Consider the following 26,644-nt stretch of genomic DNA (forward strand, 5'->3'; position numbering starts at 1 on the left):
TACAGATATACTTAAATAATATTAACAAGATTATTCCAATGATATATTATATTAAAAATTCAACGAAATACCAATGTATTTTATAAATTGTGTAAAGATGAAGAAATGTCATATTATAGATTTAAAAAAATGATTAATATATAATGCCAAAATATATATATATACACACACACAAAAAAAAAAAGAATGTCATCAAAATGCAAATTAACATTTTCATGGAATAATCTTATCTAATTAACTAGGAATCGAAGAGATCCCACTAAAACTAGTAAAAAAAATAGAAACTTTTTAAAATTTTCATAAAAAATATATTATTAAATTCCCATTAAGTACGAATAAGTTTTATATAATTAAGAAAGCACACATAGATCTTTAATATAATAACAAGCATATTTTAAATCACATTTCCATACAGTGGGTGAAAAATCGCTCTTCACATGTAGCATTTTTTTTTTTAAATAATTATTTATTCACCAATATGAACAAGTAGATCATGTAGCAGGCTGTCGATGACGACATGAGCGCAGATTTATGATTCATCAAAAGGATCATTAAATCGAGTTTCAATGATAGATAAACGTAATTAAATATGATGAAAATACTTTGTGTATCAGTGTATCTATATAACGTGTATTTATATAATTGCATCCGATTCCTTAAAAGTTTAGTACACATCTGTTAAACAAACGCGCTCTGGTCATCGCGCATCCGCGCCATTTAATTTTCATTCTAGAGCGTAATAAAAAATATTCTTCGCTTTCCTAGTCAATTTGCATTTAATTCGATTCTTTTATTTTTATTTATTTATTTATTCATTATTTTTTTTTCTTTTTTTTTTTGAAAGTCATTCGTAAGGCTCAATGATCACGGGAACACGGGAAGCCTCGTTCTTCCATTGACTACTACTTCTAAACCATCCATAGACCCTTCATAAACTCTTCAAAACGAAAACAATTCTCGTTAATACACATATAATTGTTAAAGCACATCGACGAAGAATTTGATTTTTCACTGAATAACAATGTCAAGTTAGAATTTATAATTTATAATTTTTTTTTTTTACAACGATAAAAGATATCAATTCGAATAAAACATGATCATAATTGCTATATCATTTTTTTTTTTAAAATTGATATCGTTTTGTTAAGTTAAATGTAACGAGTTATAAAATGTTTTTTACGATATAATTATAAAGACGTTTAATAACGTATGAAGATAAATATATATATATTTTTTAGGATAAATTTAAGAATCTTAAGAAGATAATGGCAGCTACCTGTGTCCCGCATAAATTAAATCCAGGAATAATCTAGAAATGTTACCGCGCTAATTTTCAAAGAACTGTTAAAGAAGGATTGGATCCTCTTGTTATCACACGAAAATAGATAGTATTGTCGAAGCACGAGTCTTATCGAAGAATATTGATAGTCAGAATTCGTATGTCATAGGAATACATCGAGGTAATACCATTTCAGATGTTTTATATATTAATCGAGGTCCAGTATGTAAATAAGGTCCGGGGAGGAAACGCCACCGAGTTAAAATATCTATCTTCAAAGCGTGTGTGCCCTACATTCACAAATTCGTGGTGCAAAAAACAGGTTGAAACATTAAGGTACGTATCAACGATATATTATATTATGCGTTATAAAAAATGCGCCATAGTGCAAATAAGTTCGATAAAATAAGGAAAAATTAATTGCCATCTTCTTGGGTAACATGATCTTCTTCGTTAGAGGAAACGCAAATTTCTGATACAAGCTCTTGTCATCATGTACAAAAATCAAAACTCTATGAATTAATTAATCAGTACAAAAATCCTTGCATCTTTTTTTCGAATCGAAAAAAAAAAAAATAATAATAATAACAATATCAAAAAATCATCAAGATTTCATGTCTATAAAATTACACACAAGTTCCAATCAACAATCGTTAAAAATCAATTTATATGTATATATAGATAAAAAAAAAAAGCTAGAAAGAATAGAACAAAAAGAATAGAAAAAAAAAAAAAAAAAAAAAAAACAAGAAATAAATATATATCATAAATTATCTTTCGCTTCAATAGAGATTTATTGTGCAACTTACTGAGTAGTTTTTTAAAGAAGCGTCAAGTTGCATCAAATTATCAATTTCAACAACGTCCAATGTCCTACACAATTTTTGTGCACACGAGGAGACATCCAAAAGACACGAATCATCCGAGTTGTACCACATTATAATCGAGTTCCGCGAAGCCAACTCTTTTTGCTCTTTTCCACAATTTCATTTTTTTTTCCTTTTCTTTTTTTTTTTTTTTTTTTTTGTTCTTTTTTTAATAGATGATCGATTATATGACATCGCATAGCAATACGCAGGTGGAAAGTGATAGTGAGTAGCATAGGGCGAAACAACCGGCATCGTGGATCGACGACGCATCAGCATGTTACGCAGAGAAGAGGCAGAAATCGATGTAGAATTGAGAGGCCCAACTCTAAGACAGAAGTTTATCCTCAGGAATGGTCGGGCTAGTTGCTGTTGGTGCAGAACGTAACGAGTCGGTGTCTCGAAGCATCTCGTTGAAACTCTGCATCGAGTTGGATCTTGAAGGCACAACTTTTGTCTAGAATAATAAAGAGAAAAAAAATTTTTAACGAAAAATCTCAATATCTCAATGAAGAAATTAATTTTTTATTATCAGAATAACACGTTAAAACACTTAGAGAGTATGAAACTTTCATAAAATTTTATGGAATTTTGTGAAAATATATTTCATCTTTTAAGAAAGTTTTGATACAAAAGTTTTCCGAAGTTTAGAAAGCAATTGAAGTTAGGATATTGAAGTGAGCAGAATTGGAAACGGAGAAACTTATCGATGTTGAATTTGATTTTATGGAGTTTATAATTAATTCCAAATTTAAATTTTGTAAGAAGAGGAAAATCGAATAACTGATTGTGATTAGATATTATATTAAGTGAATGTAAATATAATTTAAAATATTCAATGATGAATATTTTTCTTTAAAGTTAATAATGTCTGCCATCTTAAGTTTTATAAGTATAATTATTTTTTTTAAAAGCAACTTTAATTTTAAAATTTGCATTAATAAATATCTTTTATTAATATAAATTTTTTCTTCAATATAAAATTTTCTATTCATATGATATTATAATATATAAATTATGTATGTATAAATTATATATGCAAAATAAATAATTTTTAAAGAGATGTCTCTTTCATAAAAATATTTAAAGATATATATTTAAAGAGAAGATAAAATTTAATAAGAATTCTGAGTTTATGTTTAATTTTACGTTGAAAATTGTATAGTATATATTCTTAATAATTCCTTCATTCACGTTAAAAAAATGTTTTATTACAGTTTTTTTAATATAAACTCAAAGTTTTTTTTGAATCACATTCAACTTTTTTTTTAAAAAGAAACAGAATTCAATATCCAAGGCAATAAATATAATCTGACTTTAATATAATATATGAGTAACTTTATTCTGCTAATTTAAAATTTCTAGCAAAATAAGTTACCCAGATTTTAAATTAGTTGTATAGGACAACGTGGTTGGAAGTTATAAGACTTAATCTCATAGAAACGGTAAATTTACTGGAAAATAAATTGTGTGATGTATTTATTGTATAATGTATATAATTTAAAACTTTTAATTATAAGATATTCAGATTTATTATCCAAAAAATATTCCAGATAAAATCATATTTAAAAAAAAAAATAAAAAATAATGAAAATTTCAAAATAAAATTGCTGTAAACTTCCAGCATATAAAGAGATTTCTTCTTGATAAACTGCTCCACGTGTAACTTATATTCTACATACTCTATAAACTTTCATTAAAAGAATATTCAGAATATTCAAGTTAAATCAATTTTTCTATAAAATAATATTCAAATTCTTTCTCTAGCCATTGTATACAAAATTAAAATTAGGATTCTAATTAAAATTTCTTATAAAATAATGTTGATTTTTATATTGAAGACTGTCCAGATTAAAGAAAAAAAGAAGCATAATCAAATTTAAGCTGATTTCATCTATCTAATCACCTTCATGTTCTCATAGGCAGATCCAACTCGTTCCTCCAATGAACGAAAACTGTCTGAATTACGCATCTGGCCAAGCTTCATGGATAATCCACTGCCGAAACCGCCAAGAATGCTGGTCGTCTTCTCAGCTGTTGTCTTGAACACAGACTCCGTCTTCTGGAATCTGTAGGTGGACGAGGAAACGATAAATATTCATTTAACATGGAACTTGTCCTGTTTCAGACAAGGTCACGTTGTCCGTGGTCACTGACGCCTTAGGCAACTCGATAATGAATCAAGCCGATGGACAAACATGCATTTTTACTCACACACAGCCTCACAACGGATTAATCACACAAGCGTTCCGTGCTCGTCGCTAGATCAGAGTTATATAAAAGCTTATGCTTCTTTATTATTATTATTAATTTTTTTTTCCTTTTTTTTTTTTTTTTTTTAAAGCAAAAATAATTGCGCCTCGTCTCGATTCGAGGTCGATATATATATATCCTGATTTTACAATTTGGATTATATAGTAACAGTTTAGCTTTTAGATCGTGCTTTTGATTGATTAATATTTCATTCCGTTGAAATTCTTCTCCATATACATCTCTTTCCTTCTTTCCTCCTTTCCTTTTCTTTTTTTAAATTTAAGACGCGATTAAGAACCTTAAGCGTATGTTGGAATTTTACGCGGGTAGTGTGACAACGTGCAAGAGATTATATTTGGCGAGAAATGTTATGTTGTACGTGATCCAAAATTTCTATCAGATGCGCGCAAGATGGAAGAAAATGAGCGAAAGAAACTTATTTCATACTATAAATAATTTCATTTTAGAAGTATGATTTAATTAATAAAGAGAAATAATGATATAATATATTTCTTTCTTTTCAGAAATTATTTTCAATATCGAATTTTAATTTAACGTGGTCTCTGTTTTAGATAATTTTTTTCTGATCAACAAAATGGATGATACGTTGGAGAAATATCTATTGATAGTTTCATTTATTAAAATTATTAAACCAAATTTATCTTCGATTAATAAATTGCAATCATAATAATATTATTTTTAAATTTTAGGTGGCCCCTTCTAAAATGACAATATTGCTCGTGGGATAACTTAGTTTTAATCGATGATTAAATTACGATGGAAATGTTGGATCTGAAGGATAACACGATTGCATGTGTGTACTTACAAACTGTTGTCGGTGACTGCCTTGGTGATCTGACCGAGTTTCTCGCCGACGTTCTGATAACTGAATGAGAACCCAACCAAAAGTCAAAGAAAAGTGTTCTACATGTCTGAAGAGCAGAAGTAGCAGAAAATAAACGAAAAGGGTATGGGAGGGCCGGTAGCCATCACCTTGCGCGAAATTAAAAAAAAATTAACATCGTTTAGAAGTGTGCGAATACTTGCTTTTGGGTCGAGCAAAAATTTTAGTTGCATTCGACTTAAAATTCCAAAAATATCATCCTACGAAATGAGGTATTTATATTTTTACTATACTTTATATTTTAGAATTAATTTATTATCTATATCCGTTTATCATGGATAAAATAGCAAATGATTCAGCATGTATTTACTGTATGCAGGATGATTTGTACAATTTATTCAAATATAATAATATAAATATATGTATGCACCATATTTGGCCATACATAGAGCCATTGATATAATATTCATGGAATATTTTTGGAAGGATTGATTTTAGAGAGAAAAATAAGTACAAAAATTGGTATACAAAATCTGTAATCTACTTTTTAACTAAAAAAAAAACAGATATGGTATTGTTGTACAATTTATCCTGCATAAGAATACATTTCTAAAATTTGAAAATGGAATGGAATATTTTTTTTAATTACCTTTAAATTGTTGATTAGAGAAATTTTGACCAATGTTTAAATTATATTCCATCTTCATAGATTTTTGAATATACAGTTTAATTCACGTCTAATATAATTTTTGATAAGATAGCAGAAAAATTTTGGACACCCAATTATTCTGTCTACCCGCACACTTCTAAATTGTAAGTTTTTTATATAAATGTACAAAAAAAAAAGGTGAGTATTGTGCATGCGTAACCGTTTTTAAAACGCGGCTTAAAACGCGATGTCTGTACAATGGATTGTATAAAAAAAAATATATATATATATATAATTTACAATGCCGAGAATAAAAAGAGATTTGAAGATTCTTAATGAACGTCTACTTACATTGGGCAAAAATTGAGAATGTTTTCTTACAAAGAGACAAATAATCATATTTTCTGATAATAATATAATTACAGCAACCTCGATATCTCTATATATAATGGCAACAAGCTTTTATAGCTCTAGCTTGAACCGCACAATTGTTCGCGTGTGGCATTCGTAAATGTGTATTTGGAGTCTCGGGCATTTCAACAGCATGTTATGAAAAACGAGCGAATAGAAAATTCTGCATATAATTGTATAATTAGTTCTTTATATTATATTTTCGTAGCTCAGTCTTAATTAATTCCCATTCTCTTGGTGTATATATAATTAAATCCTTGCAACGTAAATATTTTCCTGGACTGTTTATATTAACATTTTTAATTTCTTTTTATTGTCACGTATTCAAAGTTCACAGAAGTTTTATTGATCCTCGATCATGTATGATGTGTAATTAAATATTTCTTTTGATATATTATATCTTCTTATATCATGCAATAAGAAAATTTCTTAACTTAAATAAATTATATATATTAAATAATTCCAACTTGATAAATAATATGATACAAATAAGATATTTATTTGGAAGGATTGAAAAATTAAATCATGATGTTGAAAACCCTGCGCATAAGAGCGCTAGCAAAAACTCGGCTAAGACTCCATTCGTGCAAGATGAGGGTGAAAAATATATAGAAAAGTGCGTGCTTTGTATGTACTGAATAAAAACGTACACTTGACTCTCCTTAACGTTTTTCAACCCTTGATTCATATCATCAGTGATCTCCTTCCAAACGCTGATACCCAGTTTCCTCTTCAAGTCTTGAGAGACTCTGATCTTGTTCGCCAGCACGTGCCTCAGGGTTTGAATCTCTTCCTCCACCTATGAAACGTGACTTTTTCAGTGAAATAGTTAATCGTTCGCGTTTGAACTTTTTCTGAAGAGTGGTTTTTCGATGATTAAAAAAGAATTTCTAATAGATTACAATGATTTGAACATTCTTAGCAGAATAGAACTGATATGGTGTAATTATTAATATTATTTAAAAAAAAAAGGAGGGGTAAAAAGAGAATTTCCAATAGTAAAAATTAAATTTATAAGTTAATATGTATTTTCTAATAAATTAAAAAAATAATTATTTTATTATGAAGCAATTATATGAAAGTATCCAAGTTCTAGATCTTTCTAGAACCAATTATAATCGTTGATTATTTGATAAATTAAATTTTTAGATTTAGGATTTAGGCTTATATCTTTTCACAATCTACTTTCACAATTTTCAATACTCCACTTTCCATCTACTTTCGCAAATGAATAATTATTTTGACAGAAAGGATATGTTTTAAAGTAGAACTATCCTTACAAACCAAGGTAAATATAATATATTTTATGAACAATTGGAATTTCTCTCAAGTCATATTTCACAATTCTAACTGTTCAATATTTTTTACAGGATGAAAAGGCATAATAAGATGTACTTTGGCCAATTCTGCACTCCATTCCGCCTTTTGACGATTCTGTTCTTCCAAAGAAAGTCCTTGCAATTCGTTCACCACGTTATCTGACGTTGGCGAAATGTAACCAGCTGAATGGAGACTGGCGTCTTCTCCTGGAACAAAAAAAAGAAAAAAAAAAAAAGTCAATGATTGAAAATTATTTTAGAATTAAAAAATGCGAAATCTTGATCTTTAAAATATCTTTTCGCTCGTCTTAATATGATTTTTGGTTCCTGAAATATCATCGTGTAAAGAAAAGATAATTTTTAATCATTTGTTGATTAATCCTTGTTAAAATTATGAAAAATTTATATAATATATTTTCTAAATATTAATTGAATAACATGTTTCAGCTATATAAAAATCAGCAGTTTATTAATGTTTTTGTTTCTTTTTTAATTTATCAAGCAATTTTTAATTTTAATAAAGCAAAATTAAATTATTGTATTATTACTTAAGAAATCTTGTTTTATTTGCTTGAAGACTTATTTTATTTCCATGAAATTTCATTTCTATTAATAATTAATAATTTTAATTTTTACAAGCTATTAATAATTTAATATATTATTTTATTTTATATCCGTCTTTGAAGTACAAATTGCAATCTAAATGCAGTAAAGGATTAAATTTTCTGTTATAATTTAACATATTTTAAAAAAGAAGAAAAAGAATATATTTCTCTAAAATTTCTTTCTAAAAATTTCTAAATCATTCAAAAGCGTGAAATGAACGAATTTTGTCCAATTATAATTTCAAATTCTGACTACCAGCTTGATATATTTTCCATCACAAGATACTTCATATCTTTTCCTCCTTATTTATGAATATAATCGAATAATGTCTTCATTTAAAATCTTTCATCTTTCAACGCCAAATGCATCTCGTTGTAAAATTTAAACGTCTCCTACAATTTTAGAACACGAATGTTTTATGAATGTACAATGTGAATTTACCCTGCATAAAATTGGGGGCGATAAAAATTTTAAGATCATTTAAAATGATGTTCATAATAATATCAAAACGAAAATAAATTGAAGAGATAAATTGAAGAGATTAATTTACCGTAATGCATTTACAGCTACAATAAATTGTCAAGGATCAAAAAATTAAAGCTTCAAGAGCTGAATACGAACGTATTAACAATTTCAATAAAACGCTCACTATTGCGATCGAAAGACAGATCATTGTCATTTTATCGATCATATTACATCTACTTATAACTACGATCGAATCACGGATGCTGGTATCGTTTTACATGAAGTATTGCTCTACATTTTTACAATTGCCTTTTCATAAATTTTATCATTTTTTTTTTTTCAGAAACTTTTTACATTTTTTTAAAATACAATTCGTACAATTATAATAAATATATATATATAATACAAAATTTGTATTACATTCTGAATTGATTGAAAAAAAGGATCCTTTCAATTTTAAAAAATTGAAACATGTGCTACCAGTAATAATCCTCGCGTAAGCGTTCTTCCGCTTTACGTGGAATAATATTATAAATTATTTCCTATCACACCAAATTAAAAATATTTAATTAACGAAAAGTTAAATTTCACTTGTATTAATATCAAGAAATTCCGTATTTTTACGTAAAAAAAAAAAAAAGAAAGAAAAGAAAGAAAAAGAAAAGAATTACGCGATAGGTGAAAGTGAAAGAGCACCCGATAAATTTAAGGATAAAATGATTACTCATAAACAAAAAATCTGGAACATTACTATAGCTTAATAATAATCGAATATACTTGTTTTAACCAAAGGAAGGAAGTACAGCACGTAATTAATTATTGCTTTTTCTCGCTCCCTAGAGCGATTAAGGAAGAACTACACTTCTACGCTGTAAAACTAATCTCTGTCTAAACGCGCGTACATCCTGAATATCATCGATTTAATAAAGTAAAGTGGAAGTCATGAACTTTCTCGAGTTCAACCAAGCGAAACGATATTACGAACGCGAGAATGATTTCGATCGAAGGTTCAAGAAATCTAAACTTAATCACTTTGTCGAAGAATAAATTTATCAAAGTCGTATTTACAACTTTTAAATTTTTCCAAAGAATGCAAGATGGATGCAACGTGATTTCCTGTTACAATTTTTTTTTTATATGTGTACACGAAATTGTTAAATTTATCGCGGCAACAATATCTTTTCTTTAAATAGGATACAAAAGAAACATTTCTTGTCATTACTTACAAAAATGGTAATGTAACGTTACTCTCAGATACCGTTGCACGCCGCTCCAGTATTCGGTGGAAGCAACACTACGAAATACTGATATACTTCTCACTTTCATATTTTGCAATACTGTTCTACTTTACGATCGTTTATGCTTAAGTTTCGATTCGAATATAAATATCACGATAAAATGTGCTTAAACTTGAAAAAATATAGCGTTCGTTTCGAACGTCTGAAACATGTGAGGATTACAAATCGGCGGAAAAAAGTCTGAACCTAGGGAATTTTGTGGAGCGTATCGCGTGACTGCCATCTATTAAGACACGATCTAAATGAGATCGATATCTCTATAAATAATGCAATTATAACATTCATAAATTTATCCATCATTATCTATAAAATTGGTGTGCACGAAACGTTGGTATACTAATTAATGCAAAAAAAAAAAACTCTGACTAAAAATGAAACAAAAATACTGTTTTATCAACAATCGGTAGAATCGACAGTAATTCGATCGAGTCAAAGATATCAAACTTTTATCACAAAAATTGTATGCTGCACCTTTTACCAATTCGAGGAACTTCTTGTAATTTTGACTGTTGCTAATTTTGGCCAGGTACGGCTTCGAAAAATCCTGGAATATCACTCGAACCGATTTCTTTTTCTTCTTCTGGTCTCGATTAGTGGCGCCGTCCTCGGCGTCATTGGTCAAAAACTGCGTCTCCACCGACAAATTTGCATCGTCCACCACGATCTCGTCTATATCACCGTTCGAATCCCGCCAACAATGGACAACGATCTCGTCCACGTCGTCGCTGAGCTCATCAATGTCATCGAAACTCGGCGTTGCTGTTAAATTCGAATAATATACATCCTCCTCGTACTCCAGCGATTCGAACTCGTGTTCATTTTCACTTAGACAGTCCTGCTCATCATGCTCCTGACACACTCTCGATCTCGAACCTTGTTTCGATGGTTCCCGACGATTTTCAATTTTTACCTCTCCTTGCTTGATGTCCGGCATATCGGTTTTCATGTCAACGCGATGAATCTTTTTTTTTTTTTTTTTTTTTTTTTTACCAAGCTCGAAGAATCTCGATCACAATTCGTCGCGGGGTTAGGTTAGGGTTAATTGTCATCAATGGAATAGATCGATTCATTAAATTTAATAATCTTTGTTCAATTCATTTGATTGAAATTTGACGTTACAATTTCCACGATGCTATGAGATTGCGAGGTATCTTTTTAACCGCGAATCGTTTTTGAATTGATAAGTTACTTGATGAAATGCTTGTCATGTTATTAACCTTCAGGCATCGGGAGTTGACGGCTAGATCAATTTTGACACTTTATATAGAACGTTGATACATTGGCGAAATATTTAATAAAAAAAAAAAATTAATTCTAAAGAAAGGAACAAATAAAATAAGACAGATTTATTTCACCGTTATTTCATTCCATTTATAAGTTAATAAATGAATCTCAATCGAAATTTTTTTATACGCTTTTGTTTGTTTAGCCTAAAAGAATATTCACAAGCATATCAATATCTCGTAGATATTACGATAGATCAAATAAATCTACGCTTTGAATCAATGATTATGATTGTGTAAAAATAAAAAAGAATTATACTTGCAAATATTATTATATAACTATTTCTTATATATTTTTTTATAATTACAAAAACTATCATAAAAAAAGAAATTATAATTATGATGAAACCGTACTTTCATTTAAACAAGCGTAGAAAAATAGAAATATCATGAAAAGATGGAAGAGAAATAATATTCGATATATGTCAAAAATGATCGGGGCAGGTAGCCAGAGGTTATTAAACGAAATCTCTTGCTTGGCGCGTCTTTGTTTCTTCACCTACCGGTGAAACTAGTTTTCTCGCAGAGACCGTTTACCGTAACTGCATCACAAACTAAAAAAAACGGCAAACGCACAAATGTCACACAACGAACGTATGCGCGTAGTTGAGACGAAATACACGATGATTCCCACAACGATCTTCGAGCAAAACTAACTAAAACTCATTCGTCGAAATCACTGGGATATCTCACTTTCTCGCGAACGGCACCCGTGGTGTTCAGTCACGCGTCACGCGGGTAAACAAACCAAAGTTGAAGTTAGGTACGATTACGGATGGATATACAGCGGGAAATCGGCACATTTAGGCCGATTTATATTATCTCGAAGCGAAATCGACAATCTACGGAGTGGTATTGGCAACGGGCGATCTAAATCGACCACGTGAATCGATCGGCGCGTGCAGACGACGATCACAGCTGGCATGGATCATGCTTCGTTTTCCTTCGACGCGAACAGATCCCAAGTTCCGATTTTGACCAACCGTGGCGCCACTGTCGTTCAGCCACGTATCCAAGAAGGAAAGAAATCGCGGCCAGTTACTCACTCGTTCCTCTTTCGCGAAGGTGAAAGGGGAAGGGACCCAAGGTCCCCACCATCTTTGTGTGCCCGTCTTCTTTTGATTCCTTGATAAATAAATAAAAAAAAGAAAAATCTACTCTAGGAAATTTGCATCGAATTTTAATAAGATTACATTTTACCGAAGATTTAATAAGATTTATTTTTTTCGATTTTGATTTTTTCGTTGTTGATTTTTTTTTTTTATATATAAATACGTTTCGTGCACGAAGAAACGAAGCTGCCAACTTTGCTGTTGGTCGGTAAGTCGATCGTAAAATTTCCCTTTCTCCGTTTTACGTCACCTAACGTTGCGTAATAGTAATTGTAATTTAGTACGAATTCGATTGGTATTGAAAGATACAAAAGAAAACTGTATTCTGATATCAAATATTTTTTTTTCTTTTTTATAACTCGTTTTTTTACCGTTTGATTATAGATCGGCTCAGTGCACACTTTGAGGAAGACAAAAAAGAAGATTTGTCGACGGTAAAAAAGTAGATTGAAAGTTGGGAGGGGGAGGGGGGGAGGAATATACGCCTGTTCTTGCGAAAGATCTCGTTGGATGGAGATGATGGAACGGAATCTTGGACGGTTCGTTGACTCTGGACGCATATTAAATTTCCACTTGCAACGTGTAAAAATATGAATAAAAAGTAATATTACCATCTATATATATATTTTAAAGTATATAAAATTGTTATTGTAAAAATGACATTATGGATAATAAGAGAAAGCCAACTCTTCTCTGTGCTTATATAATTACTTTTTTCATTAGTTTTGGATTTTATAGAAACTAGACAGCAAAAATTGACAATTGGAATATTCATTATTAAATAATTTTTATATTTTAAAAAATAATAATAGGAAGAAATATTTCCCTTAATAATTTAATAAATCATCGTTTCTCAACGATCACTTTTTCACCAAGATTTTCGTGCAAAATCTCTCGACTCTAAACTCCTACATCTCTTATTAAATTCTATGTTAAACCTAAAATTAGATGTTATACGAAGCAATTGCGTGCACGAAATTAGAGTACGATATTACGAATCAAATTTTCCAAAAATCGCTGGTTAACAATTAAATAATTATAAATCTTCCACATCGAATAACACGATGAATGGACACGCAACACACTAGTTAACAATATACTAAATAATTGTAAATACAATTCTATTTAAAGATCACGGAGTGTGCCGGTTATCAAAATAGCGGAAAAGGTAAATGAGAAGCGTGATAAATGGTGGGTAAGCGTATTTTATATAATAAATATATCGGGAACACGGGATAAAGTTGATAGAACGGAATCTATGTGGAACCGGTTCATCCGCTTCTTTCGGTTCGATGAAGTTCTAAATACGGCCCTCCCTCGGTAACAGGAACCTCAAGGTTAACTGCTGCCTGTCGTAACAATCCACGGGTGAAATGACGGATCGTTTGAAAATAGTTGAAAAATTCTTTCGCCGTTCTGCAATCCTGTAATTATTTCGCTGCTGATATCGACTCACGACGACCCGAACGAAACGAGCTTTCCATCCCCGTATTAACGTGACTTATTCAAGTGGGTCACAAAAGAAAACTCGTGAGACGTCGTGTCAGTTGAAATCCTGCATTTTTGATCAACTCTAGAATGGAATAATAAATCTAACTTTTTTTCAATCTATCTTTGCAGATTTTTTTCTCCATCGTGAATGGACGAAGATACAATTAATTTTATGCTCTATATATGACAAAGTATTTTAATTAAATAATTATGTAATAAATATATTTATTTTAAATTGTTTTTCTTGTATGAGAAACAAAAATTATGAAAGATATATTTCCAATTATTAATAAAGATAATGATTTTTATAAGTTCAAATGTTTGATTTCAAAAGATCAAGGATTTTGAAGCAAGAATATCTAAGTAACAAAATTTCATTAAACTTTCTATTGATCTACATTGACATATAGTAAAATTGGAAACTGTTCTATGTCATTTTATTAGAAACTTGAGATATTGCAAGGAAATAAAATGGATTATTTAATTATAAATGGAAACCTATATCAAAACAAGATGTGTAATTTCTTTAAGGAGAAAGATGAAGTGGAAGGAAAAAAAAAAGTGAATAATGTCATAGAAATGATAATGCAATAACGTGTTAAAGTTTAAAACACTAAGTAAAATAAGAACTAAACATAACACACAATAAAATTAGTTTAGAATGATTCATTCAGAAGATTTTAATCAATGATAAACCTTGATCTAACAGACCATGGAAAATAGATAACGATATTATGAATGAATTGATTAAATAAAATAAACATTGTAAAAAGTCATCTGAATTGTAATTATAATTAATAAGCTACAATATGATTGTCTAAAATAGTTCACATTAATTTTATTATAAACACAGTAATTAGCTAGATATATTCCAAATAATATTAGAGAAAAAAAGGAGAAAAGAAAAATCTTTATGCCATTATAACTTTGCTATCTCTCTTTTATTATCATAAGTCAAATAAAAGTTATCACATGTAAAAGATATACCGTATAAATCGTGTAATTACTTATTGCATTATAATGAAATTATAAAAAAACATTAAAACATGTTTCATGTAAATATTACATGGTATTACTATTTCTTTTTTTTTTTTTTTTTTACAGATAAAACATCCATTATTTATTCAAGTATAAAAATGCATTAAAAAATTATATTCTCTTCCATTCTATCCAATTCAACTTTTCTACAAAATAATTTTTCTAGAACAAACAATGAATTATTTGAAATGATCACGTTATCCTGCATATAATTACCAAATTTCCGCAAAATATACAACCCAAGCAAAATCGCGTTTACGTGATGTCAGCTGATAACTCTATAAAATCACGCATACGTGGCAACAACGATCGTCAAGGTGTCGATTCGATTATTTTTAAATTTTACTTTAACTATATCGATCTCGATTAATTTTTACAATTTCTTTTATAGAATAAAAACGGAGGATCTTATCGATATACGTTCGATGAAATTATTATGATTTCTAAGGAATCGAGGGGATCAATTCTTTGGACTTTCTTTCAAGTTTCTCGAAACACGCGATTCCGGAATTAAGAGACAGGCCCGACGTTCGTTTGGGTGAAGATCGATAAAATTGCCGTGCTAAGTATTCACGATGCTAACGGCTCTCGCCATCCTGGATAAGGTGGTAAGTGAGTGAACTTTCTGAACGTTATAAAGTTTCTTGCCAGATATCGACATACATTGCTCACAATAAATTGTTTTTCAGGTAAATTTCGCTTAAATCGAATCTCACACGATTCCGTGAAAGTGGAATGAAAAAAAAAGAGGAAAAGATAAAGGAAAGTGGAAATCAAAGTGTGATTTAGACGATGAGTTGACTTTCTAACATATACAATTTGTTAATGGCATAACGTTTGTTAATGAAACAGAAATCTGGAATTAATATTTGAAAATTGTGGATTAAAAAGGAATAAAATAGGAAATTTTCTTTCCTTGTTATTTATATTTATATTTTTTATTATTTGAAATACAGAAGAGAATACTTTAACTTGTTAAATTCAAATTTTTCAAAAATTTAATAAATTTAGGAAATATAAAATTAAAAGGTTCTCGAAAATTTTCTAGATATATTTATTTGCAGGATACAGAAAGAATTGACAACGAGTTGAATTTAAAAATTATTAAATATCCTATAATTAATTATTAATTGACACAGGAAATATGATTGTTCAATAATTAAAATAGAATTTCTAGTTCTATTTTTAAACTAGAATATTCTTATTTCTAACTCTATCATCTGATGAACTTAAAATGTAATTGCATAAAATTTATTCAATTATTATAATTATTTCAACTTTAATTAAGAAAACAAATTTTTTTCTTAATTTTAGCCACGCAATTTATATGCATGAAATTAGCAATATGTAGTAATTTATTCATTGTGAAGTCGTATGTTGCTCGGACAAGCAATAAAAGCAATATTAGCAAGACAAAGGAATGGTTATTGAACGTGCAAGGGAAAAGCAGACAAAAGGTGAGGTATTAAACGAGCGTTGTACACGCGTTGTTGGCAAAACGTTTCCTTTGTCTTTAATTAATTTCCGGTACAAGTGGAGGAAGCATCGTGACTTCGATTTTATCTTATTTACATTTAAAAAAAAAAAAAAAAAAAAAAGAAGAAGAAGAAGAAGAAGAACGATCGTATAATTTCATTTACAAAATAACTCGAAAAGAAAAATAACAAAATGAATAAAAAATTAGAAAATAAAAGATGTCAATCGAGTTGAGTCGACTTCTATAGAGTTAAAATACGAAAATGGCGTCGCAAGCCTTTGAGCGAACATTAGGAATTTTTGTTTTACAGTCTAATGGGCACAGACATATTTGCGCATCCACGTGAAACCGAATTCTATATTTTGATTTAAAACTCGAAATTGAAAAAATTTCAACGAGTTTATTTCTTATAATGATATAGTACATTTAAAAATTTCTTTATTTTAGAGTGGAAAAATTATAGGGGAGAGAAAATATTAAAATAGAAGATGAATGATTAAAAACAATAGATATTTATACGAATATTGATAAATAAACTAAATTAATTTTAATTATTCCTCGATTAAATTTAATTCGATTTATCTTTAATTATGATAAATTAATTTATCATATTTTTTATTCATAGTGAAATATTAATAACGAATAGACAAATTAGATAATTGAACAAATAAACTCTCATACAAAGTTTAAGTTGAAAAGGAGTTTGCAGATTATAATTAAGTCTTTTGTAATTTGTTAATCAATTATTTTTAACAAAAGTTTTTTCTATAACGTTCATGATTGAAACAATTACAGATTAGAATTATGAATTTATGAATGATTGACTTTCACTTTCATTTGTATAGTGAATAGAAATAAAAAAGGAGAAAGAAATATTTTATAAAACTGATCAATAATGGCCAATCTTCCATTACCATGGTTCATAATTATAAAGGATATTAATATTAATAGGATATTAATAATTAAATTCATGAGATATTTTTAGATTCTAGAAATTGTAATAAATATAAAAATTGATATACAAAAATATTAATTATTTATTATGTTACAAGCAATTTAATTAAATAATATAATTATCATACAAAATAATTGTATGATAATACATTCTAGGTCTACATAATAAGTTTATAGATGAGAGATCATATATCAATATCATAATCAAATTAATCAAATAATGTAATATATTGTAATATTTCATAAGATGGAAAAATGACTAATAAAAGCATTCTGTTTTTCAGAGATTAATTTATAGGAGTAACAAGTTCACTCAATCAGATTATTAAATTAACCGAGTGGAGAGATATCAATTAACAAGAAATTGAATTAGTTGTGGAGTAGATTGTTATCTTCTGTGGAATATATGAAAATATGATTATATAAAATTTATCATGATTTAATTAGATAAAAGAATAAAAAAATGAATTTAAAAAAATATATATATATCAGTGAATTTTCCCCCTAAATATTTGTAATTTTGTATAAGAAAAATTTATAATTTCATTCTTTTGAAAAGATAATAAGAAAACTTATTCTGAGGTAAACTTATTCTAACAGTAGTAGAAGAATAATAAAATATTTTCTTCTTTAAATATCATTTTCTTTGATATAAGTTTTCTTTGATATCCAAAGTAAAGAAACAAATCCATTATTTTATATCAATAGGTTAAAATAAAACTTCTTTGAAAGAATCAGAAGAAAGAGTGATAAGATTAAAAAACATTCCATAATCCAATTATTCTGTTCATTCTATTCTATCATCTACAAACTTTATTCCCCTCGTTAAGAAACAAAATGTATCTATAAAATTGAACAAACATATAATACAAGAATATAACAAAAATATAAAGCATTCATGCGATTGTTATATACATTTTTTCCCACATATCCCACATAGGAACACAACATAATATGAGAAACAATCATGAGAAATAATCAAAAGGCGATTAAACGAAAAATTGAATCGTTTGTTCGATATGAAACGAGATTGAAAAGTTAATTTAAAATCGATTCTTCGTGAAGCAACTGTACAAAATACATATATTTTTTTTTTTTGAAGTTATAATATTACGTTGCAACCAGAACAGCGCGACGCGATTTCCGCGAACACGACACCATGGCTGCTTTTACAACTTTCTCTTTGGGATTGTCTGTCGAAGAACGAATGAATTATGCTTGGTTTATATTATCTGTTCAAGATACGAAACGATACGAGAATGATTCTGACAAATATTGGACGACACATCATATCAAAACGTATGAATTTTTATAAATTTTAATTCATTTGTGTATTGATAAATACACAATAATCAATAATAAAATTTTAGGTCCAATTACACATAAATTTTATTATGATCTGGAAAATGATTTTATTTTAGGAAATTTTATGTTTATGTTTGAAGCAGATATTTGTGACAGCATCCTTTCTTGTATTTTGTCACAAGTTACTTAATATTTATTTGTATTTCTGAGATGTAAAATGCTATATAATATAATATAATATTAAGACTAGTCTAAATTATTTAATCAAAAATATTGAAAATAATAAAAAAAGCAAAACTAGAAAGAAATATCTTTCTACAATCTCAGATTTGATTCTAGGTAAGATATTAACAGCTCCACTATGCAACTTATATATTCTTCTTGTTACTTTAAGTTTTCAAGGCGATTTTAAAAATATCTCATATCGGGGTTATTAAAAATATAAGAAAATGTAAGAAATCACCTTATAATAAAAAGAAAAAAGAAAAAATTCATGACCTTTGTCTTTCGAAAATAGATGACTCATGCAATATCCATCGATAAGCAATGGATGGAAAGGTTAACCATCCTTCTTCCGATTGATTCGTGGAAAAAAAAGCGAACGTTTCGCGTAAATCAATTGACGCGATACTTCCGCCCATGGCGGGTTTATGAGCACGTTGAACGGGAAATATTTGCACTGAAAACAAGAAGGCCGTTAATGTGAAAGGGGTAGGGAGATGCGAGCCGTTAGGACACGGGAGATAAAAACGTGCACAGAAATGTGGGCCTTGTTAATCTTTGACGTGGACCGCGAAAATAGACACGATGAATGAAATAGAGAATTTTCAGTTGTACCAGAAATAATTTTCTTTTGAGAGACTGTTCCGTCGTTTGAATTGCACGATTCATTAATTTTTGAGGGAATTGTTGAATGAATCGAAAATGTTGGGCAAAATGAATGAATTATGTACACGGACATGTGTTGAATTTCCATCGTATTCGCATAATTATGAGAGAAATAATTATATTTCTTGTGAAATATATTTTAAATATAATAAAAGAGAAAAGTGATATGATGTAATAATAAAATTTTGAGAAAAAAAATATTCTAGAATTAAAATATCACTTTACAAATTTTTTTAAACGTATAATACTTTTTTCAGGAAAATCCTCATTTATTTTTTTTATAAATTAGTGTACGTTATGTGTTATATATACACTAATATATTGAATAAAGATAAGAATAAAATATTTATTCTAAACTTAACATGTCATAATACCTAGAATATTATCTTAATAGAATTCTTGAAATGAATGATATGTATTTATTACATCATATAACTATTGTATCATATTAAATAATAAAAAATATATTATATAAAATTGAAATATAAAGTATAATATATATTCCTATATATAAATATATTTAATTATTAATATAATTAATTGTAATATTATAATATTAATTATATAATATATTATGCATTATTGTAATATTTTCTATATGATTTTATCATAATTCAGAGGATAATTTTAATTTTGCTAATAATTTAACTGTATTTCCATTAAATACAGTTAATATAATCTCATAGTTTTTCTTCTAAATATTCTATTTTCAATCCTTATAATATTTTTGCAATTTTCAGTAGAAGTATAAGAACTTTAGAACTCTTTGCAATAAGATATTAAGTATTCTAACAATAAGTAAATATTAGTATTAATATATCTAATGTCGTGCAAATATTTATATTTATACGAACATTCCTAGAGCTTCTAACACTTTGTAATACAGTATTATTCTACTGCCTTTACCATTTTCATATTATCCTTAATATAATTCACTTACATTATACAATCACTATTAATATACTTTATGAAAGGAATATAACTATTTTTATTTTTCTAACGATAAAAATATTGTTTTATTTATTTTAAAATATATAAATATATAAAATATATAAATATATTTATATATTTTAAAATATATCTTTACTATTAAATTTTATATCTTTTCTTATTTCTTTCAATATACTTATATATAAAGTTTTTATATATAAGATACTTAAAAAATATGAAATAAAAGAAAAATAACTTTAACATATTTAATTCTATTATTTTAATCTTTATATCTTAATGAAAATGTAATTTTCTTTCTTTTTCTTTTCATATGATGTGATTTAGATATCACAAATGTGTCTGTATTTTTAAAATTATATATAAAAATAGCATAATTTTTATTTTCAAATTTTTAAATTAAAATGGTAATAACAAATATTAAAATAAAAAAAAAATATTTAAAAAAATTTTTAAAATTCCCATAATTTTTAATAAAATTGAATGTGTGTGAATAGTAATTAAATAAATCTAACGTGTGCCAATATTAAAAATAATATATATATACATAATATATATATATATATATTGCATATCATCGAGATAATGATTTTCGCGATAAAAAGCAATATTATACGACGATAACAGTATTATTACATGTATGATACACGATATTGCGAATGACCTTTACCTATCATCACTTAAATATCATTATCTTTTATAGCTACTTACGGATATGTACTTATTACGTAGAAAATTATATATATTCTGATATTTCATTCAATAATATTTATGAAAATTGTGAACATCGATCGACATGACAAAAAAAAAATTTGTAAACAAAAAATATGAAGATATAATGTTTCATAGTCATTAAGTAAATATTTAATTTATTTTAATTTTTGAATGACTCCCACATATTAGATAATGAAGCATTTACATAACGAATGTGTAAATAAGGAGCCTTTAAATACAAATCAATTACGCACTTTCGGTTGAACGTCTCATTAAAGACTGACTTTAAAACAAAGCCTGGACAAATTCTAATCACGTTAACGTGATTAACGTGTGCCATGGGATGAGAATAACTCACCGGCATATATACGTATGTGTGATTTGCTCGTGTAATTGGAGAGGTTAGGACAACAATTGCTCGAAGACTGCATTGGCTTTTGTATATAAACGCGCCATTAACGTTCTATTATAAAGTTGTGAACATTTTTTACACAATATAAATAAAGAAAAACTGATTATATAAAATGCTTGTAAATAAGTATTAATAAGTAAAAAAAAATCTTAGATTACCTTCGATATTATCGCATGGTTAGTGAATAAAATTTCATGCGATATTGCGATTATCGTACGATCAATTACACGTAATTTCACGAGATAAGTGGAACGATAGAAATGATTTTAAAACTTTTAAAAAAAAATAACAATAGGTTAGAATGTACATATACAGCAGAAATAAATTATATCATTTATATTCTTCTTCTTAGAGCTATATTTATTTACTTATCGCTTTTTAAACGAGAAATATATTTTGAATACGAGATATGTCACGCCGAAAATATGGAATACATTCTTACAGAGGAAAATAAGAAGCGTATCGAAAAAAAGTGGCGTCAATGATCTCACCTGTTGGTACGTTGCTCATTTTGTCGAATCGATACGCTTACGTCGATGCTCCCTCTCGCTCGCTCACGAATCCACCACTCGCGAATAATCAACGAAACAATAATACGCACACGTTTTTCCGCGAGAACTTTCGAAACGGATACTGTGACGTGTTCTGTGCTACCGAACCGAGATCGATTCCTTCCGAATCGCTTCTGACGAACGGCACCGCGGCCATATTGAAAACAGCCGGCTAGTGGCGCCACTATACGATTTTTATGGAACTAACAAGCCCGTAGACTTAAATTTGAATTTATGGCGGCATTTTAGCAATATTAAACTATACTTTATTATACTGATCTAATCGAAATAGAAATAAGAATGAAGTATACATATAATGAATAACATAGTTTCTTCTTCATAGTTTTTACATATAGGAGTTTATGCAACATTTTAAAAATAAATAAAAGTATAATATATTGTGTTTATAACATACTAAATTATATTGAATGAAAACGATATTTAAAATAAAATTTGTAAAATGAAATCTCTCAAGAGTTAGAATTTACACGTTTTTAGAATCGTAATATATAATTTGAAGCATTTTTAAGAGTAAATGTTATAACTTTTAACAAATATTTTTAATTCATTTTTAACAGTATTTATAATGAATTGTGAATAGCATATCAGATTACAAATGATTTTTTAAGATTTAAAATGTTTCGTCAGTCGACAATATTAATGGATTTTTCATTTAATTTAATTTAACCGTGATATATCGTTTCCGCTTAGTACATATTAATTCTCTAGGAATCTGGGTCTGCTTCACCCACATTTTTTAAGAGCTTTGTCAGACATTCTAGCTCACAATTGTTTCAGCACAGATCGTTTCTATTAAAGTTGATGAAGCAACTTAGGTATCTGGAAGAAATCTTTTCTGTTAAAACTTTGGTTATATTATTTCAAAATATTTAAAAGTGAGCTTGAAAAATTAATTCTTTTAATCTTCAAATATATAATTTATGAAAAAAATTACAAAAATTATCTAAAGAATGATATCAATGTCATTATAAGAATAAAAAACAATTCATTTTCTTGCAATATCATTTTATTATATGTTGTATATTATATATTGTCTCTAGTATTGAATTTAAACTAGAATATATTTAGGCTTTTGTGATAAAAGGAACGTATATCTTTCTTTACAACATTTATTTCTAATATCTATTTATCTATTTACAGATACATACATTTGCCTATGCAACATAAATACAATAATATTCTACAGCTCGTGAGCTCAATGGTATACCTCTTCTAAATCTTATTGGCATTTTTGAAAGAGTATACTTATCATTCTTGTTCTTAATATATTTAATGACTTTCATGATAAATGGGTTAGAACAATCGTCAGAAATGTTACGTGGAAGCGTAAAGATGTTTATTACGCAATGATACATATCTGTAAAATTTATGCATAACATTTTTGTTTCGCGATAATACTGATACTAAATTCATGTTTATGCATGTTATGATGTAAAAACTTTATATTATTGACAGTGATCAATAATGTTCATTTCTTCTGAATGACAATGATCGAACAATTGACATTTGATCGAAAATTAACTTCTAAATTAATTATTATAAATATCACATCTTCTTTTTTTTAAACATATTATTTAGTTAAATATTTATCAATTCATTTGTACATTCCTCGTACATCTCGTTTTCTCTGCGGAAAAAAGATTAAAAAACTGTTTTAATCATCATCACAAATTTCAACATTCAACATCCTTCAACGCAATATTAACGATATCTAATTTTATAAAATAATATGTACCAATTTTTCAAACTTAAATTTACATATAGAATACCATTTTATATAGAGATAACCATATATTTGTCATATACTCTAAAATTATATCAGAAATTTCTTTAATTGCATAATAAATTACTAATCATATGAAGAAATCTCTTAACTCTCAGACGGCTGTTTCTTTTTTTTCTTTTTTTTTTTTTTTTTTTTTTTTTTTTTTTTTTTTTTTTTTAAGTAATTTGTTTTAATATCACTCTTGTATAATACCATACAATTTTAGATAGAGACTATGTTTGAAATATACATTAACGAGGATTATAAATTACGTTTTCTGCCGTCCAAGAGATAATATTAAATTCTATAAGACATAGTTAATAGCAAGTTAGATTCTGCACAAAGCAACGATATATTTACAAACTTCCTCATATACCATTCTCTCAACAAGTTACAATATTATATCGCGATCATCTTCAATTTCATCCATAAACAAGAATGATCGATCATGATATACGAAATCGATAAATAATATAATGAATTTGTGATTAGATTGAACATTTTATGAAATATACATACATATACTTCGAAATACACGTGTACATCTATCGATTAATGTTGAATTTATGACAAATGTTCTCATCAAAAGTTACTCGTGATACGGATTTTCCTATATAAAGCAACACATTTAGACAATTTCACAACTTTAAGATTCGATGGATGTCAGTATTTCAGAAGCGTATTTTAAACTCGTACTGGCCTAAATGTCCACATAGTTTCGTGTAAACGAATCGTTAATAAACGGCGGTCACTAACACGAGCCGGATGACACTTACACGTTAAGCTGAGCTAAAATCTAGGTGTGCATGAGGGTCTTCAGCCTATTGTCTTCTAATGGAAAAGTTCTATGGATTTCGAGGCCAAATAATGGTGGCATAAGAGTACTTCATTTCCTGAATCCCTTCTCAAAAGGTAATTAAAGATCTTATCAATGAATTTAAAAGCTTAAACACATAATAATAATATTATTTTTGTTTACAGTGATCTATGGAGAGGCCAATATCTCTGTTCTATCATTGATTGATCCGCAATTTCAATAATTCTTTTGATTCCACTGGTCAAATAAATACCCTATATATTTGAAGAAAGGAATATTTTTTTTTTCTTCTGACTTTATCATGGATCAGACAGCTGTTTTATGGATCTAAATGAGTAAGAGGAAAACTGAGAATAAAAGACAAAGAACTGGACAAAGAAATTATTGAAATATTAAGTTGAGTAAGTTAAGTAAGTTTTAAATTTTACTGAATTATTATATTATCTGTTTCTTTCAGTTGCTCATTATTTTGTTATAGGTAATTGTTAAACATTACTGACCCAGATGATGATACAGACTGCTGAAAGGATTGCAACCAACCATAGTACATTGATTGTACTGTTACTTATTGATTTCATTCAAGAAAAGGAATCTCTATGCCACAGAGGAGTTTTGGGATAATTAGCATGTAATATTTTTACATTGGCACCATTGAGTATCAAATATTATCTAATTTATTTTGTTCCTAAGCTTTGAATCTAATTATCTAAACTAGATGGTGGATTAAATTATAAATATTAGGTTATTGCTTAGCCAATTATAAGTATACAAGTTTCTTTGCAGTTTTTATTTGTCACAGATAAATATAATGTTAATTAAAAAATTCTATAATTAGATTTTATTCATTTATCATTTTCTTAATTTCCTCAACAAACAAGTTAGTAAAATGATGCAAGCAAATTTTAATTTTATAATTTTCCTCTTTGAACTTTTATAGAAAAGTGATGAAATAATAATAAATATTAATTAATATAAATAAAGAAATCTTTATATATACGTATAATTGGCTATTATTATGAAAGAAAGATCTAAATTGAGTCAGGTGATCTAAAAAGATGTAAACTATCCGACAAAAGCTATAAACAATATGAAAAACATCAACGATTACTAATTAATTTATTGCTCGTTCGATGCGTGGTTGCAAAGCTTTTTTGAAGATTTGAACTAACTATTTGAGCTAATTTATTATATATAAGCAACCGCTCATTTACTAAATTCTTCACCTCATGCTCAAAATTTTTCTAAATCATTAATCTTTAGATACAAGTATATATAGTACAGTCGCTGTATGTACAGAAATCTAGTAGTCAAACTAACGATATATATATAAGAAAGATGACGGGATTCTTGATTTTTAATCCCTTTCTTTCTTTGTTATAAAAATAGTTTCAGAAATGATTTCGTGGCTACGCGTAATTCATAAAAACGAATGTGTATATAAGAAAGAATATTTCGATTTCCCGATGGCTTTTCTGGAAATCGAATAGAAGTGATTTTTATATGTTGCATTTTGTATGTTTATGTGATATGTAACAATTCAATTTCGAGAATTTTGAGAATGTTTTTCAATATGAAAAATTATATTTTATAATCTTATCATTACTTTATTAATTTGTATATTTGATAATTTGTATTATCAATCATTGTAATTATTACATTAATACCAAAAAAAATTGATTATTTTATTAATTTGTTTAAAAAAAATATTATATATATTAATAAATATTATTTTAAATATTTTCATATATGAATTTTTAAGATATATATAATTTTTAAATGAATTTATTTTCTCGAAACTTTATTGTCATATCACATATATATTTAACTTGTTTGTGTATTATAAAAAAATTACTATTTTGTTATTTTTTCACCGTAGTA

General features: G+C 27.7%; 1 protein-coding gene and 4 long non-coding RNA genes across 7 annotated transcripts; 4 read left to right on the forward strand and 1 right to left on the reverse strand.

Annotated features, from left to right (window-relative positions):
• Positions 1–456: 456 nt before the first annotated feature.
• Positions 457–22,330, reverse strand: LOC726199 (tumor protein D54). Of its 3 annotated transcripts, none has more exons than XM_016914462.2 (6): positions 10,462–10,965; positions 7,698–7,828; positions 6,953–7,101; positions 5,225–5,284; positions 4,052–4,214; positions 457–2,602 (listed from the first exon to the last, which is right to left on the reverse strand). In XM_016914462.2, the coding sequence occupies exons 1-6, from the start codon at positions 10,934–10,936 to the stop codon at positions 2,474–2,476; spliced, it is 1,107 nt and encodes a 368-aa protein (XP_016769951.1). In that variant the 5' UTR covers positions 10,937–10,965; the 3' UTR covers positions 457–2,473. The 3 variants fall into 3 exon arrangements, with proteins under 3 accessions (XP_016769951.1, XP_026298974.1, XP_026298973.1); XM_026443189.1 differs by lacking the exon at positions 10,462–10,965 and adding an exon at positions 22,104–22,330 and having other exon boundaries at positions 2,280–2,602; XM_026443188.1 differs by lacking the exon at positions 5,225–5,284 and having other exon boundaries at positions 2,280–2,602; positions 10,462–10,960.
• On the forward strand, positions 4,221–7,828 carry LOC113219032. The gene is made up of 3 exons (XR_003305421.1): positions 4,221–4,867; positions 5,109–5,514; positions 7,673–7,828. It is a non-coding gene; the product is annotated as an uncharacterized LOC113219032 (long non-coding RNA).
• LOC102656145 lies at positions 11,587–14,062 on the forward strand. The gene is made up of 3 exons (XR_001704540.2): positions 11,587–12,593; positions 12,770–13,927; positions 14,006–14,062. It is a non-coding gene; the product is annotated as an uncharacterized LOC102656145 (long non-coding RNA).
• LOC113219031 lies at positions 14,966–17,787 on the forward strand. Its single transcript, XR_003305420.1, has 5 exons — positions 14,966–15,231; positions 15,306–15,522; positions 15,604–16,150; positions 16,229–16,371; positions 17,630–17,787. It is a non-coding gene; the product is annotated as an uncharacterized LOC113219031 (long non-coding RNA).
• A 2,412-nt stretch (positions 22,331–24,742) lies between the features above and the next one.
• On the forward strand, positions 24,743–25,841 carry LOC113219037. Its single transcript, XR_003305432.1, has 3 exons — positions 24,743–24,861; positions 24,931–25,167; positions 25,245–25,841. It is a non-coding gene; the product is annotated as an uncharacterized LOC113219037 (long non-coding RNA).
• The last annotated feature ends 803 nt before the right edge of the window (positions 25,842–26,644 follow it).

The sequence above is a fragment of the Apis mellifera genome, linkage group LG10 (assembly GCF_003254395.2).
Source record: "Apis mellifera strain DH4 linkage group LG10, Amel_HAv3.1, whole genome shotgun sequence".
NCBI classification, from domain to species: Eukaryota; Metazoa; Arthropoda; class Insecta; order Hymenoptera; family Apidae; genus Apis; species Apis mellifera.

Coding starts and splice junctions, on each gene's coding strand:
- LOC726199 (XM_016914462.2), bottom strand. CDS start 10,936: ATGAAAACCGATATGCCGGACATCAAGCAAGGAGAGGTAAAAATTGAA. Junction 5,285..6,952: donor AACGTTAAGGAGAGTCAAGT/GTACGTTTTTAT, acceptor GTTCTCATTCAG/TTATCAGAACGTCGGCGAGA. Junction 2,603..4,051: donor CTGCCTATGAGAACATGAAG/GTGATTAGATAG, acceptor TTATTATTCTAG/ACAAAAGTTGTGCCTTCAAG.